The 15333-nt window shown below is 41.3% G+C and overlaps 1 protein-coding gene across 2 annotated transcripts in view; it reads left to right on the forward strand.

Moving 5' to 3' along the window:
* ehmt1b (euchromatic histone-lysine N-methyltransferase 1b) overlaps window positions 1-9187 on the forward strand; it is a 28251-nt gene extending 19064 nt beyond the window's left edge. For both annotated transcript variants that reach the window (XM_055040598.1, XM_055040597.1), the window contains exons 10-26: window positions 173-450; window positions 560-792; window positions 1246-1461; window positions 1534-1616; window positions 1807-1913; window positions 1996-2118; window positions 2192-2293; window positions 2970-3074; window positions 3154-3308; window positions 4037-4207; window positions 4294-4438; window positions 4524-4601; window positions 5444-5559; window positions 5638-5724; window positions 6511-6589; window positions 6711-6886; window positions 7709-9187. In XM_055040598.1, coding sequence (XP_054896573.1) covers window positions 173-450; window positions 560-792; window positions 1246-1461; window positions 1534-1616; window positions 1807-1913; window positions 1996-2118; window positions 2192-2293; window positions 2970-3074; window positions 3154-3308; window positions 4037-4207; window positions 4294-4438; window positions 4524-4601; window positions 5444-5559; window positions 5638-5724; window positions 6511-6589; window positions 6711-6886; window positions 7709-7874 — 2420 coding nt within the window. In that variant the 3' untranslated portion in view covers window positions 7875-9187. The remainder of the gene's footprint in view (window positions 1-172; window positions 451-559; window positions 793-1245; window positions 1462-1533; window positions 1617-1806; window positions 1914-1995; window positions 2119-2191; window positions 2294-2969; window positions 3075-3153; window positions 3309-4036; window positions 4208-4293; window positions 4439-4523; window positions 4602-5443; window positions 5560-5637; window positions 5725-6510; window positions 6590-6710; window positions 6887-7708) is intronic.
* The last annotated feature ends 6146 nt before the right edge of the window (window positions 9188-15333 follow it).

A 15333-nucleotide genomic window follows, 5' to 3' on the forward strand; every position in this document is an offset into this window, starting at 1 on the left:
TCCCTTGGGAAGACTCCCTCAGGAAATTGAAGTTACCAGCAGCTCACAGGCAGAAAAGTTGAAAAATTATCCGTTTATCCCTGAAGGATTCTGTGTTTTTGTGCAGGAAGCATCGATGGCGGATGTAGAAGTTGTATGTTTTTTCAATAGATTCTGTTCTGATCGTGTCCAGAACCTTCCGGGTCGGCCATCGAGGAGGCGCAGGAGCTGCCGCTCTGCAGCTGCCGCATGGAGACGCCAAAAAGCCGTGAGATTCTGATCCTGGCGGACAGGAAGTGCATGGCGACGGAAAGCGTGGACGGCCAGCTGACGCGCTGCCAGGGCGCCGTCCTGAAGCACGAGATGATGCGTCCGTCCAACTCGGTCCAGCTGCTGGTTCTGTGCGAGGATCACCGCAGCGGCATGGTGAAGCACCAGTGCTGCCCCGGCTGTGGGTTCTTCTGCAGAGCCGTGAGTTCAGGGGGCTGGGACAGACTGGGAGAGACTGGGAGGACTGGGAGAGACTGGGAGGACTGGGAGGACTGGGATTATTTATTATTGATTTTTGCTTTTGGTGTAGGGGACGTTCATGGAGTGCCAGCCGGACGTCAGCATCTCCCACCGCTTCCATCGGGCGTGCGCCTCTATGCTGAAGGGTCAGAGTTTCTGTCCGCACTGCGGGGAAGAGGCCGCCAAGGCCAAGGAGGTCACCATCGCCAAGGCCGACACCACCTCCACCGTTCCTCCGGCGCAGGCCAAGGGCCCGGCGACACCGGGGGCTCCTGAGGGCCGAGCAGACACAACGACCGGCAGGTCAGAGTCCAGCTGGAACACCATCCCTCCAGGGGCTAAAGCTAAGCTAACAGAGATAAGCTAATGAAGTTAAGCTAACCAGGTTTGGCTTGCAAAGCTACACTAACAGGCCCAAGCTAAAGCTAAAGAAGATGAGCTAATAAAGTTAACTAATCTAACAGTTACACATGCAAAGCTATGTTATTGAAGCTAAGCCAAAATAGCTAGGTTAATAAAGCTAAGCTAATAAAGCTAAGCTAATAAAGTTAAGCTAAAAAAGCAAAGCTAGCAGAGCTAAACTAACATCTAAGCTAACATTGTTTTGCTTGCAAAGCTAAGCTAATGAAGTTAAGCTAACAAAGCTAAGCCAACAAAACCAAGTCAACAAATCTAAGCTATCAACGATAAGCTAACAAAGTTAATGAAGCTAAGCTAATGAAGCTAAGCTAATCAGAGGATTGTCTCCTTCTGCAGCTCTTCCTGTTTGTCTCCTGTGGCTGAAGTCAGCGGCCGAGCCGACAGCTCGCTGCCCGCCCCTCCGGCTCCGGACCCCGATGACCCGGCCATCCCAGGGTCGTCCCGCCAGGCGCCTTTGCAGTCTGGAATCGGAACGATAGCGCCACCTACGCTGCCCTTAGGAACAACTAAAGAAACTCTGGAGAGTGTCCTGGTGGCCCTGGATACGGAGAAGTAAGAGGTTCTTGTTCTATCGGCGCCGCAGAGACACCATGAGCTGAGACCCGTTTCTTCTTCTCTTGTCAGACCCAAGAAGCTGCGATTTCACCCCAAACAGCTGTTCCTGTCGGCCAAACAGGGAGAGCTGAAGAAGGTGGTGCTCATGCTGGGTACGTATGAAGGAATCTGGTTTTGTTTTTGCCTCATTATTTACTTATTGATCTCAGAATAGTGATTTAAATCCTAGAATCCAAGCCTGAATCAGAACAAAACAAAGAAATGCTTTAAAAAATCAACAGAAATCTCGTTTTATCCAGGATTATTCTGTCGCTCCATGTCTGACCTGTTGTTGGTTTTTAGTGGACGGTACCGACCCAAACTTCAAGATGGACTCCCAGAACAAACGCACGCCGCTCCACGCCGCCGCTGAGGGAGGCTACGCCGACATCTGCCACATGCTGGTTCAGGTGGGGTAAACTCTCCGCTCTGGGTGGGCGACCCAAACCCCGGTTCTGGTTCTGATTGTGTCCCGGTGCGGCTCGTGTTCAGGCCGGAGCGAACCTGGACATGTGCGACGAAGACCAGCGGACGCCGCTGATGGAGGCGTGCGAGAACAACCACATGGAGGTGGTGCTGTACCTGCTGCGGGCCGGAGCCAGCGCCATGCACAAGGTGCGTCCGCCATCAGAACATCCGGGACTTCAGCCAAACGTTTGGGTCTGAACCGGGTTTCTGCTCCTCACAGGATGTTGAAGGGTTCACATGTCTCCACCTAGCGGCCAAGTCTGGTCATTACAGCGTGGTGGAGCATCTTCTGTCCACCGGGTTGGTGGACGTCAACTGTCAGGTGAGAGCAGCGACAGTCTGCAGACCAGGTGAAGGCGGGAAGACATTTAAAGAGACAGGTCACTTATTTAAAGAGACAGGTCGCCTATTTAAAGAGACAGGTCGCCTATTTAAAGAGACAGGTCGTTTAAATAGTTGACCTGTCTGTTTATCCATCCTTCTGTCTTTTTGTCCATCCATCCGTTTATTCTGTTGTTCATCCATCCATTGACTTTTCTAACTATCCATTCATCTGTTCATTCACCTCTCCATTTTTCCTATTTGTCCATCTTTCAGTCGTTTATCTTTCTAGTGTTCAGATCGTTTCTCCAACCGTCCTTCTGTCTGTCGTTTTTAAAAGTTTCCTCTTTTTATATTTATGGGTTGAAACTCAACCCATAAATATATACTGATGTTTTTATTTGCTTTAAAAATAATCTGAGAAACAAATAACCTTGAAAACTGGATTCTGGATTTGTAGGAATATTAAAACATGTTTTTGTTTCCAGACTTAGAAACTCTTTAAGCTCTCCAACTTCAACTGAACCATGTTTTTGTTTTTGTTGGAAATTTCTTTGTTCCTGATCGAGTATTTTCTCTGCATGAAGGATTAATTCTGCGACTGATGGATAAAGATGAAGAAATAAGGTTTTCCTTCCAGAAACGGATCTAATCTGGGTTATTTCCTGTTTCTGCAGGACGATGGCGGCTGGACAGCCATGATCTGGGCCACAGAGTACAAACATGTGGACCAGGTGAAGCTGCTTCTGTCCAAAGGAGCCGACATCAGCATCAGGGATAAGGTCGGTCCGGACGGGTTTTGGTTTCACATTGGGTTTACATGGAAACTAAACAAACATTTTCTTTGTTCTCTTTTTCCAGGAGAAGAACATCTGCCTTCACTGGGCGGCGTTTTCCGGCAGCGTGGAAATCTCCGAGGTTCTCCTGAACGCGCAGTGTGACCTGCAGGCCGTCAACGTCCACGGAGACTCTCCTCTGCACATCGCCGCGCGGGAAAACCGCCTGGACTGCGTCAAGTAAACGACTCCAGCTCCAAACGACACAAAATAATGCTGCAAATGATGATTATACTACTAGTTGTTCTCACGATTGATCGATTAATCAGATAAAAAAAAAATTGGGCACAATATTCAAATTTTTGTCATTTAACCACTTAAAATCTTTTTGTACAATATCAGAAAACCATTAAAAGATGCAAATTAGTAATAAACATTTTATTGCCTAAAATGCAAACCTGGAGATTCCTATAGTGAATCTACAACTAACGATTATTAATTGATTGATTATTCTGACAAGTAATCAAATAAAACTGGGTGCATTCTACAAATTTTTCTTTTCATCTTAATTGCAAAATGTATTTATTTTTGTACAGTTTTGACTGAATTACTGAATTTTTTTTTTTTACCAAAATACCTTTTTTGAGTCTGTTTATTCCCATTACTGATTGATTAATTACTAAATTAGTAGACCACTATTTCAATAATTGATTAATCACAATTAATCGTTTCAGCCCTGCTGACTTTCATGTTTTTAGCTGCAAATAATTTTTTATATTCCACAGAAACTCAATTGTCTCGAAACAGAGATAACATATGGAGTTCCTTTTCGGTTAAAACTAAAGACATTGATGTTCACTAACGATTAATCATGATTAATCAGATTAATTGTTTCAAACCTAAAATGTGTCTGTAGTTTTAAAAGCTGCTGCAGGGCGGTTGTGTGAAATCAGGCTCTTCCTCCTCAGGCTGTTCTTGTCTCGAGGAGCTAATGTGTTTCTGAAGAACCGTGAGGGAGAGACTCCTCCGGACTGCTGCAGCCACAACTCCAAGGCCTGGGGCGCCTTGCACGCCCACAAGAGAGAGAGGGACGCCAAAAATGGGCGTCTCAGGCGGACCGAAGAGAAACTGCTGCACAGGTTGGGATTAAGATGCAGTTCGCTCACCAGGAAGGCAGAAAGCTGAGCTTTGACAGAGGAAACCTGGTGTGTGTTTCTGTCTGCAGTGACATATCGTTAGGCCAGGAGCAAGTTTCCATTCCTTGTGTGAACTCTGTGGACAGCGAGCCAATCCCCGACGACTACAAATACATCACAGAAAACTGCGTCACGTCCCCCATGAACATCGACCGGAACATCACACACCTGCAGGTGGGTTTCAGGTCTGCTGCTGTTTCAGAGGAAATAAAGAGTTCAGCAGAGCTACTAACTGATGATTGTCTGTTTTTCCTCACAGTACTGTGTTTGTAAAGAAGACTGTTCTACTAGTATTTGCATGTGTGGACAGCTGAGTCTGCGCCGCTGGTACGACAAGGTGAGACGAGCATGTTGTGGAAAAACTGTGAGGCAGCAAGAAACTGTGAGGCAGCAAGAATCCCTTTAAAGTTGTCCTCATCGGGTGTCCAGGCTTTTTAAATTCTCTGTTTGGACTTTGGCTGCTTGGAGTTTCAGGACTAATTCATCCCAAGGTGTTTTATCGGACCAGACCAGTAAAGTTCTTCACTCAGCCGTTTCTTTAGGGACTTTGAATCTAAAGAATGAGCAAAAAAGCACAGTTTAAAGAGCATTAAATGCTAACACCAGAGTGTCTGTGCTAACGAGCAGCAGAGCATAGGAAGTAGACAATCCAGTGGGTGGCACGGCTAGGCATGCTAGCTGTTAGCTTTATCCAATGAGGAGTCTTTGCCATCGAAGGCTAATGCTAACCATGCATTGCTAGTGCCAATGGATTTGTGCTAATGGACAGAAGATGCGGTGGCAATCCAGTGCATGACCGTACTCAGCATGCTAACTGTTAGCCTATCCAAGGCTGATGTTAGCTAGTCAATGCTAAAACTAGCCTATCTATGCTAATAGACAGAAGAGGCACAAATCGGTCCAGTGGGCCACCAGCCTCATTTGCTAGTTGTTAACCTATTCAGGGCTAATGCTAGGCTAGGCAATGATAACATTAGCCTAGCAAATGCTAATGCTACTAGCATCTGTGCTAAGGCCTCCCATTAATGGCTTAAGAAATCTTCAGAAAACTTGAAACACTTCTGATTTAGACCATCTCACACATACAACATTAAATTAGTGGAGTTTTTAAAGTTATTTTTTACAGTGCTGTACATCACCAGCTTCATTTCTTCCTCTCCTGTGTCTCTGCGCGAGCAGAGCGGCTGCCTGCTGCCTGAGTTTTGTCGCGAGGAGCCGCCGCTGATCTTTGAGTGCAACCACGCATGTTCCTGCTGGAGGACCTGCAAGAACCGCGTGGTGCAAAACGGACTCAGGTAACTCCAGAGAGTCTCGGCGGAAAAGTTGCTTCGAAGAGAGAAACTGTTGTGATTTAAATGTCTTCAACTCCTCAGGGTCAGACTCCAAGTGTTCAGAACCGGTAACAAAGGCTGGGGAGTCCGAACGCTGCAGGATATTCCACAGGGGAGTTTTGTTTGCGAGTGAGTTCAACGCAACACGGCAGCATAAAAATGTGGGATGTGGTGAAAACTTGTAGCTGCACTGACACAAGCAGGCCACTAGGTGGAGATGAATGAATAATTTAAAGAAACTGGGAACACTGGGAGCTTCTTGAATCTTAAAACCACCAGCTTCACCTCTTAGTGATACAACTAACAATCAGTTTAGCAATTAATTAAGCAATTATTCTGACGATTAATCGATTAATCGGGTGAAAGAAATGGCAAATTCTACCAATTTTTTATTTAACCACTAAAGGCCTTTTATGCAATATGTAAAAAAATAAACATTTTTCTTGCCTAAAATGCAAAACTTGCATTTTGTTTGTAAATCCAGACCAGATGAAGCTAAAACGATACAACTTGACGAATTTCACCTAAAAGATATTTACAAACAAATGTGTTTTTATCTTAAATGCAATAATATTTTGTGCAGTTTTTGCTCCTTTGAATGTTTTGTTTTTCCACCAAACTGCCTTTTTTTTAGTCATTAAACTCCAGGTAGCCATCAATGTGTTAGTAAAGTGTTTGACGATTATTTTAGGAACTGATTAATCGTTTCATCTGTAATTCAAATATCTGGGTTATGAATGATTTTCTGTTTTTTTTTTTTATCTTTAGAGAAATAAAACACAATGAGTTCATATGAACGACCCAGAACTTCTGTCGTTTTTGTTTCCTTCCTTTCTGCATAATAATAATAGTTCATAATGTTATTTTTCTTTATTCAACAGCAGAACATTTCTTCCTCTGACTGATTTCCTACAGGTACGTCGGTGAGATCATCTCTGAAGGTGAAGCAGATACGAGACAAAACGACGCTTATCTGTTCAGCCTGGACGACAAGGTGAATTTAACAATAAAATCTGAACGTTTAAATGCAGAAATATTCCCCATTGATCGCGTTAAACCCAGTTAAAGTACATTAAACCTCTAAACGCCGCTGTGTTTCTGTTTTCTTCTCCCAGCCTGAGGACCAGTACTGCATCGACGCCCGTTTTTACGGCAACATCAGCCGCTTCCTGAACCACATGTGTGAGCCCAACCTGTTCGCCTGCCGGGTTTTCACCACGCACCAGGACCTGCGCTTCCCGCACATCGCCTTCTTCGCCAGCGAGAACGTGAAGGCCGGGGAGGAGCTCGGGTAAACCTGCTGCCCGCCGGGTCCGAACGCCGGAACCAACAGAACCTCTGACCCGAAGAACCGCCGGGTTCTGATGCAGAAGCAGCCGAGTCACTTTAACCTGAAGATACAGAGCAGGATTATTTCTGTTGAAGCTGCCAGAAATTTAAAAGTCAAATCAGTAAATCATTTAAATAAATACAAAAATTAAGGAAAGTTAATAAATAAAAAATTAATAATTTAAAAATAAATGAATGAAGAAATGAAAGACGATCCAGTACCGTTATTTAAAAATACTTTTAAATAGTTCAGCATTAAATAATTTAGAAACTTTAAAAATAAATTAATCAAATAATTTTAAACAATAAAATAGAAATAAATGTAAAAAGTTAAACAGTAATTATTTTAAAATTAATTCGGCATCATTTTTTTTTTTCAAATTTCACACAATTTTGTTTGCAACATTTTATTTCTGGTTGCAGCATTTATTTATTTTTTTAATTAACTGAACTATTGGTTAATTGTGAATGAATTTTTAGGCATTTCTGATTAAAAATAAATGAATTTTGCAGCATTTTATTCTGCAGCTGCAGCATTTTGCCTGAAACATTTAGGATAAATCATTTTAAATCCTCTTGGCATGTTTTTATTTTATTTGTTGCTGCATTTTTTTTTTTTTTAGCTTCTTCTGTTTTTTCACTGCTCCATTTGTTTGCATTTTATTTTGAAGTTTGCGTCCTTCCTGTGTTTGCTCCCCACGTCGTCCTCCTTCCTGCCGCCTGCCGGGTCCCGCTCCGCTGCTCCGCTGCTCCTGATCCGTTTTCTTCTTCTGGTGTTTTCCAGGTTCAACTACGGCGACCACTTCTGGGAAGTCAAGGCGAAGCTGTTCAGCTGCGAATGCGGCTCCTCCAAGTGTAAGTACTCGTCGGTCGCAATGGCGACGGCGCCCGAGGACCAGCAGCAGCCCAGCGCGCTGCCCGACACCAGCTCTTCCAGCGGCGCCTCCTAGAGGCCGCTCCGCTCGGCTTCGCTCTGAGCGAACCGTACTGTCTCTCCGGGGTCCGTTGTTCTACAGACTGGAAAACTTTGAGCTCCAGATGCACAAACCGAACCTGGACCCGAATCTCGACTTCATCATGTGTCGCGTGGAAACCAAGAGGGACAAAAAGACACTCTGTGCTGCAGCAGAACGTTTGCTGGAAGGAAAAACTGTACTTTTGTTTTTTTGTTTTGTTTTTTTGTTTTAATAGGCAGAATTATTGTGAATGAGAAAACTGGGAACTCTTTCTGTTTTTTTTTTAATATGACGGAGTTTTAAGGCCACGAAAAGAAAATAAATGTATAAAATTACAAAACTAAAGTCTTAAGTGAATTAAGTGACATTACAAGAATAAAGAAAAATAATACAAGACGTAGTTTTACCAGAATAAAGTGGAAACATTTTATTCTTGTATTATTTTGACTTTTTTCTCATTTTACATTTTTCTTGTAAACCTCCAACTTCATTCTGTAAAATTACGATTTTAATCTTGTATGACTTTATTCTCAAGAACAAATCCGTCTTTATTCTTGTAATGTTGCGTCTTTAGTCTTTACATGTTATTTTATCGTAAAACTACGACTTTATTCTTGCAATCTTCACTTTATTCCTGTAATATTGCGGCTATTTTCGTAAATCTACGACTTTACTCGTAATATTACGACTTTATCTGTAATTTTCTGGTAAAACTGACTTCATTCTCTCCATATTTAAATTTTATTTTATAAATTTTTGCTGTTTTCTTTATTTTCTTGTCGTCGCCTCCGTTCTCCGCCGTATCGAATCATTCCAGCGACTCTCAAGCGATTATCGATTCCCGTTTCTTCGTTCTCGTCTCGTTGAAAAGCTGAAAACTCGAAGCGACTCCATGAGGTCAGATTAGTTTTCAAACGCATAAATTTTACTTTTTTTTTTTTTTATTTTTAAACTAATATTTTCCGGCGCGGTTGAGGAATATATTTAGTAATTTTAAAAAAAGAAAGAGCAGAACTGGTGCTGACAGGTTTTTACGTTCGTTCTCATTTTTATTATGAACATAGTTTGTAAAATAAGAGAATGTTTTTACTTTTTTTAATGTTTAATTTTATCCCGTTTTCTAATCATAGTCAGATTTTAATTTCTTGTCATTTTTTTTTTTCACAGAAGTCTTTTGTGCAAAGTTGAATAAATTGGGAAAATGTCGGATAAATTGCACTTCCATTAACCTGTTACATATTTCTGGACTGTGAACCATCCGTCTGATTGGTTGTATCTTTTTCAATAAATTTATTATCAATGATTGATTGATTGATTGATTGTGGGGATTCTTCACTGCATCAAAACAAAATCTCTGTTGGTTAAAATGGTCTTTTATTTTGAAGGTTTAGTTTGCTTGTCTCTGTCCATCATCACTTCTTCTCTTCCTTCTTTAATCAGCTTTTATCGGTTACTCCCTCTTTCCTTTCATCCTTCTTTTCCTTTGTTTTCCTTTTGTCCCTTCTGTGTTTTCTTCTTTTCTCGTCTCCTTTCTTCCTTTCCATCTTCGTTATTTCTTGTCTTTCCTTCGTCCTTTTCTTCATTCTTTCCTTAATTCCTTCTCTTGTCTCCTTTCTTTTTCTTCCCACGTTTCTTCCTTTTTATTTCTGTTCCTTACTCCTTTCCTTCATTAATTTAATCAATCATTCCTTTCTTCCTAGTGTCCTTTCTTGCTTCCTTCTTTGTCATTTTTCTTCTTTCCTTTTTTTGTGTTTTCTATTTTTTTCATTCTCTTGTTTCATTCTTTCCTTCATTCTTACATTTTCTAGTTTCCTTCCTTTCTTAGGCAAACTGTCCTTTTCTTCTATTTATGTCTCCTTCCTTTCTTTCCTTTCTTCCTTTGTTTCCTTCCTTTCTTCCTTGCTCAGCTGACCTGTCACCCAACTCTCTGGAGGAGCTGCAGAGCTTCCAGCTCAGGTGGACTAACCTGTTGATTATCATGGACTCCAAATATTTTCCGTTTTAAAAAACAAACAAAAATTCTGGTTGCAGTTTTACGCTGACGGAAATTAAAACCTTAGAGAACCTCATGGTGAAACACGGCGGTGGCAGCATGATGCTGAGGGGAGCCGCTGCATCTTCCTCATGAATGGAGAATCAGTGGCAGGAACAGAAAGTTGAGGTTCAAAACCATCTGTGAAAACAGAAACTTAACAGAAATGATGATTATTGTGTTCATTAAATATCAACATTTTTATTTTGTCTTCATCTGTTTAAGTTCCAGTTTGATCAAATATCTGTGGCCTGAAACAAACGAGAGGAGGAAACTTCTCGGGTGTATAAACGGCCCGCTGATTGCTCCCTTCCGGACCGAACCTCGGCCAGAACCAGAGGAAAGTTTCCCTCCGCAGAGACGATGGCGCGTCCGATAATCAGCGCCGGGGCTGGGAGGGCAGGAAGCCGGCTTTCCGCATTCCGAAGCGGGAAGAAGCTGCGACTTTCTCCGCTTGTCGGTCGGGATTAAACCGCTGAGACCCGCGGAGATGCGCAGGTCGGTTCCGAACGCGTCCAGATGGGCCGAGCGCCGATCCACGCTGGTGTATGGTACGTCCACGGCACATTCCTGCCAACAATTTAAGAAACTTCCTGATTGGCAACACAGAACCAGAACCTCCGCCATCTTGTTTTTTCTTCTTTAATTTGGGGGAAACTTTTAATATTTCACTTTATTACAGCAAAAATCAACATTAATGACTGAAAATCCTTCACAGTTTGATGTTTTCAAGGTTTATTCAACCTGCATCTGATTAAAAACTAAATGTGGAAAAAATGATTTACAGGTGAAGAGATAAAATTTATCACTTTGAAGTTTAATCAAACTAAACTTTTCTCTCTTTTTAGGACAGTTAGAATCACCAAAATTATTTCTATTTGCCAATTCCACCCAAACAGAATATCAAGACATTTTATTTGATTTTATTTTATTATTCCTAATGACTTACTGTGTTACTGATTTATGGCTTTTATTTTATACATTAAAATTATTGAAAATTTTAATTTTGTTGTTTCAAAACATAACATTTTGTTACAGTTTAGTTTATCAATAAAGTGATAAATAAACTTTATTGATAATATTAATAAATGATATCTTACAATAATAAATCGAAACTCTGTTCTTTTTACATTTGTGTTGTTTTTATGTCCAAAGTTTGGAAATTTATCGAAATGATTTGGTAATCAATTAATAGTCATACAGACTAAAAAAGGGTAAAATTGTGAAAGAAACCAAGATATTCGGAGTTTAAGCCAAAACTGTATAAAAAAAATGAATATTTTTCATTTAAGAAAAGAAAAAAGAGTTTTTTACAAAACTCCTCCAGTGATGCAGCTTCAGCTTTGGGTGGTTAGTAAAAAAATTATTCAATTATTTGTTTATTTTGTCTTTTAATGTGTTTCTAATATTGCATAAAAACAACTATATAAGTTTTTATAGCTTCATTTATGTGGTTAAATTAAACATTTGTAGAATCTCTGCCATTTTTAAAAATCCGATTAATCGATTAATCGTCTGAATAATTGATGGATTCATGCATCACTAAAATAATTGTGAGTTGCAGCCTTTTATAATTTTTACACTATGGCTTTACTGTCAAAATTTCTTCTTAAATTGTTAACTTTGACCCCGCAGCGGTCCGCGCTGCCACGTTCGGGTCGTGGCGGATGCTGACGCTGGGGGCGGAGTACGAGGACACCTGGGTCCAGGCGCCTGACAGGAAGACGCCCAAACGGGTCACCAAGGACCCGACCCCCGCTGAGGACCCGGACACCTTCACTGTGGAGCCTCTGGAGTCATCATGGAGACCCGTCCGCGAAGAGTCCGTCCGGCGATGCGACGCGACTTTTACGCTGGATGGAGTGAGCGGCGGGGCAGCAGGCGGCGGGGCAGCAGGCGGCGGGGCAGCAGGCGACGGTGTCCGCTGGGCGGTGTGGAGCCACGACACCCTGAACAACTCCCCGCTCACACAAAGGTGACAGTCACATCCCAAAACATTTAAACTGGGATTATTAAAGCTTTCCTCACCGACCAGAACATTTAGAGACAGATTAACCGATTATTCTAACGATTAATTGGTTGAAAAAAAATGTGCGCATTCTACAGATTTTTCATCTAACCACTTTTTTCATGCAATATTAGATACTAAATTAATGAAGAATTCAATTCCCTTTTTAAATAAGAGAAGCATTTTATTCCTGAACATAACAGCGACCCTATCGTGAATTTTGAATTATGTGCAGATTAGACAACAAAATTTCAGGAGTTTTGGCTAAAAGATATTTTTACACAAAAGTGTTTTTTATTATCTTAAATGCAAAACGTTTATGTTTTTTGGTACAGTTTTGGCTTAATTACTGCTCTGAATCTGTTACTTTAGTTTTCTTTAATCACTCCAGTTAACGATTAATCGATTACTGAATTATTTGATTGTTCTAGGCCTACATTGGGAAGTTTATACCTCCATGTTTTCATCTGTTACATTTAAAATGTGGAAACAGTTCAGTAAGAAAAAAATTTAAATTCTCTCATCTCAGATTGTTTTCAGCAATTGTTTTTGTGAAATGATCAAATTTGCTTTGAAAACTACTCAATTATTTAAAATACAGTGTAATCATTTCAGATTTGCTTAGAAAAATTTACTAATTTGCTACTTACATTATTATTATTTGATAGTTCAATAATCGATTAATCATGACTCATCCGATTAATCGTTTCAGCCCCAATAAAAATAACGAGTTTGTCCAAGAGCTTGATGCAGCTTTTGCATTGCAGTACTGCAATCCAACCACCAGATGTCGCCCTGGTCATCAGCAGAACCGCTGATTTAGTTAATGATTGATAGAAAAGTGGTGGAATATATTATTTATCTGTGGTGTTTACTTTGCTCTTTTAGGTTTTTTTGTATTGTGAGTTGAAGAAATTCATCAGACATCTGCATTGTTGTAATAGAAAAAAATGAACAATTTCGATTATTTCAGCATTAATTAAAGTGAACTCACTTTGTATTAAAAAGTCATTTTAAACCACAGTTTAAGATTTTCTTTCGTTTATTCAGAGCTTCTGATTTGAACCTTTCCTGAAGAAAAAAGTTTTAAAACTATTGATGGGAGATTTTCTTTGGTTAAACATCAAAATTGTTTCCTGATTATTTTTCATGACGAAATTAAAGTCAAATTATTCTAGAATAATGTGGAAATAACAGGAGAATAAAGTCAGTGTTTCTATATTACAGTTGTTTTATTCTGTTGATATATTATCCTCTTCATTTTCTGAATTTCTTCTCGTGTTTTTATTCATTTTCACTCTCATACTCCATCGGTTTGTTTTCCTCCAAACTTCATTATGTTTCTGCGGTGCGCGCTCCCGCCTGGCCGCATGCGCGCGTCCTGACGCTCCTCGGAGGAGCCGCTTCTTCATCCAGAGCGAATCAAGCAGGAACCGCCGGACCTGCTGCTGCAGCTGCTGTTACTGCTGCCGCTGCTGCTGCAGCTGCTGGGATTTTGTTCCCGTTTCCTCCTCACCTTTCTGGAGCAGGACGGAGTTTCCCGCTTGGCGCCGATGCTGGACGGTTCAACTGGTGTTCCGGAGGCGATGCTGCCTGGGTTCTGGGCTGATTCGGGCTCAGCGGGTTTTCCTCCACAGCCTCAATGAAAGTTGGATTTTCCCCCCGCAGGTTTCCCAGAGGATGAGTAAATGGAAAGAATCGGGATCAGGTGGTTCGCAGTGAAGCCGCCCATTTTCCCCGTTTCTGTCTCCGGTTCTTGGATGAAGCGTCTCTCCTTCACTCCCACTGACACCAGCTCGGATTTCCCCTCTTGTGCGTTTCCAGAATGGCTCGCTTCGCAGACGACCTACCCACCCGCTATGGAAGCAGCGCGGGCGGCGCGGGGAGAGGCGCCCCGGGCGCCGGGAGAGGGGGCGCCCGGGGCGGCGGCGGCGGGCAGAGGATGTACAAGCAGTCCATGGCCCAGAGAGCCCGAACCATGGCCATTTACAACCCGAACCCCGTCAAACAGAACTGCCTCACGGTCAACCGCTCCCTGTTCATTTTCCGTGAGGACAACCTGATCAGGAAGTACGCAAAGCGAATAACAGAGTGGCCATATCCTTCATTCAGTCTGTTTATTGGTGGGAGTTTGACCAGCACCGGTTTGGGTCACATAGACAGAACCAACCCTCAGCAATGATTGGATTCATCTCAGAAATGTCCAAGAAAGAAACTCAAGAGATGCCCGATTTAGAAAAGTCAAATATTTCTGAGAATTTTATTTTATTTTTTACAAATTCTGAGATTAATTTCAGCAGTTTATAGAAAAAAATATACATTTCTGAGTTTTAGAAGTGGAATATTCTCCAAGAAAACACTCAAACATTCTGAGATCAATCTCAGCAATTTCCTAGAAAAAACACGGAAATTTCTGAGTTTGGAAACTCAAAACTTCTGTAAAAAAATAAAAAAATTTAAATTTTCTAAAAAGGTTCTCTAAAATGTGAAAGGTTCAAAAGTAAAAAATGTCTTAGAAATAAGCTGAAAACTTTCTCAGATGAAGCTCAGCTATAAAAAAAAATCGGAAATGTCCAAGTTTGAAAACAATCTTTTTTTTAATATAAAAAGACTTAGAAATTCTGAGATTTATCTCAGAAATGTTCAAGTTTGAAAAGTAAAACGATTCCAAGAAAAACCCTGAGAGTTAAACATCTCTGAAAAAAAAATCTCAGAAATTCTGAGATCAATCTCAGAAAAATTTCTGAGCTTTGCTCTCGGAGTTTCTCTTTTGTTTTCCCCTCTGGGCCACCGTAGTTTGGACTTGGCTCTCCTGCCTCGTGTTTTTGTTTGGCTCTGTCGCGCCTTATCTCTGTTTAACTGACACAGCAACGTTTTTGCCGAGCCGCTGAAAAGACTTCATTATGTTTCCCTGATGGGTTCCCTTTTCAAAATGTCAGCTGGCAGTTTCCCTCCACACTAATCAGATATAGCTCCTGATTACAAACAGCGTCTATCTGATCCAGCAGGAAGCTGCATGTCCCTGACTCCAGCACCGCCTTGTTGCTTTAGATGGAGTCGCTCTCCGTGGTGCTGAACTCGCCCACGCTGCTCCTCAGCACTGTAAAAAATATTTTTTAAAAAACCTCCTCATGTTGCTCTTTCAGCTGTGAAATAAAATATTAAATCAGTTAAACAAAAAATGCAAATAATCTCAGTTTAATAAATTGATATATTTCAAGTATTCATGATAATTTTTTATAGTTATGGGGTCGTTGCTTAAAAAGCTGCTGGATGAAAGAGTTGCATCAAGGGCACAAAAAATAAAAGTTTAGTGGAAGGAAAAACTGGAGAATAATTGAACAGACACTGAACCACACTCCTTACAATGAGGGTAAGCTAGAAAAAGTCACTGCTTTTAAAGCTGGCAATTG

Source organism: Poeciliopsis prolifica, unplaced genomic scaffold, assembly GCF_027474105.1.
Source record: "Poeciliopsis prolifica strain line A6 unplaced genomic scaffold, Auburn_PproV2 SCAFFOLD015, whole genome shotgun sequence".
Taxonomy (NCBI): Eukaryota; Metazoa; Chordata; class Actinopteri; order Cyprinodontiformes; family Poeciliidae; genus Poeciliopsis; species Poeciliopsis prolifica.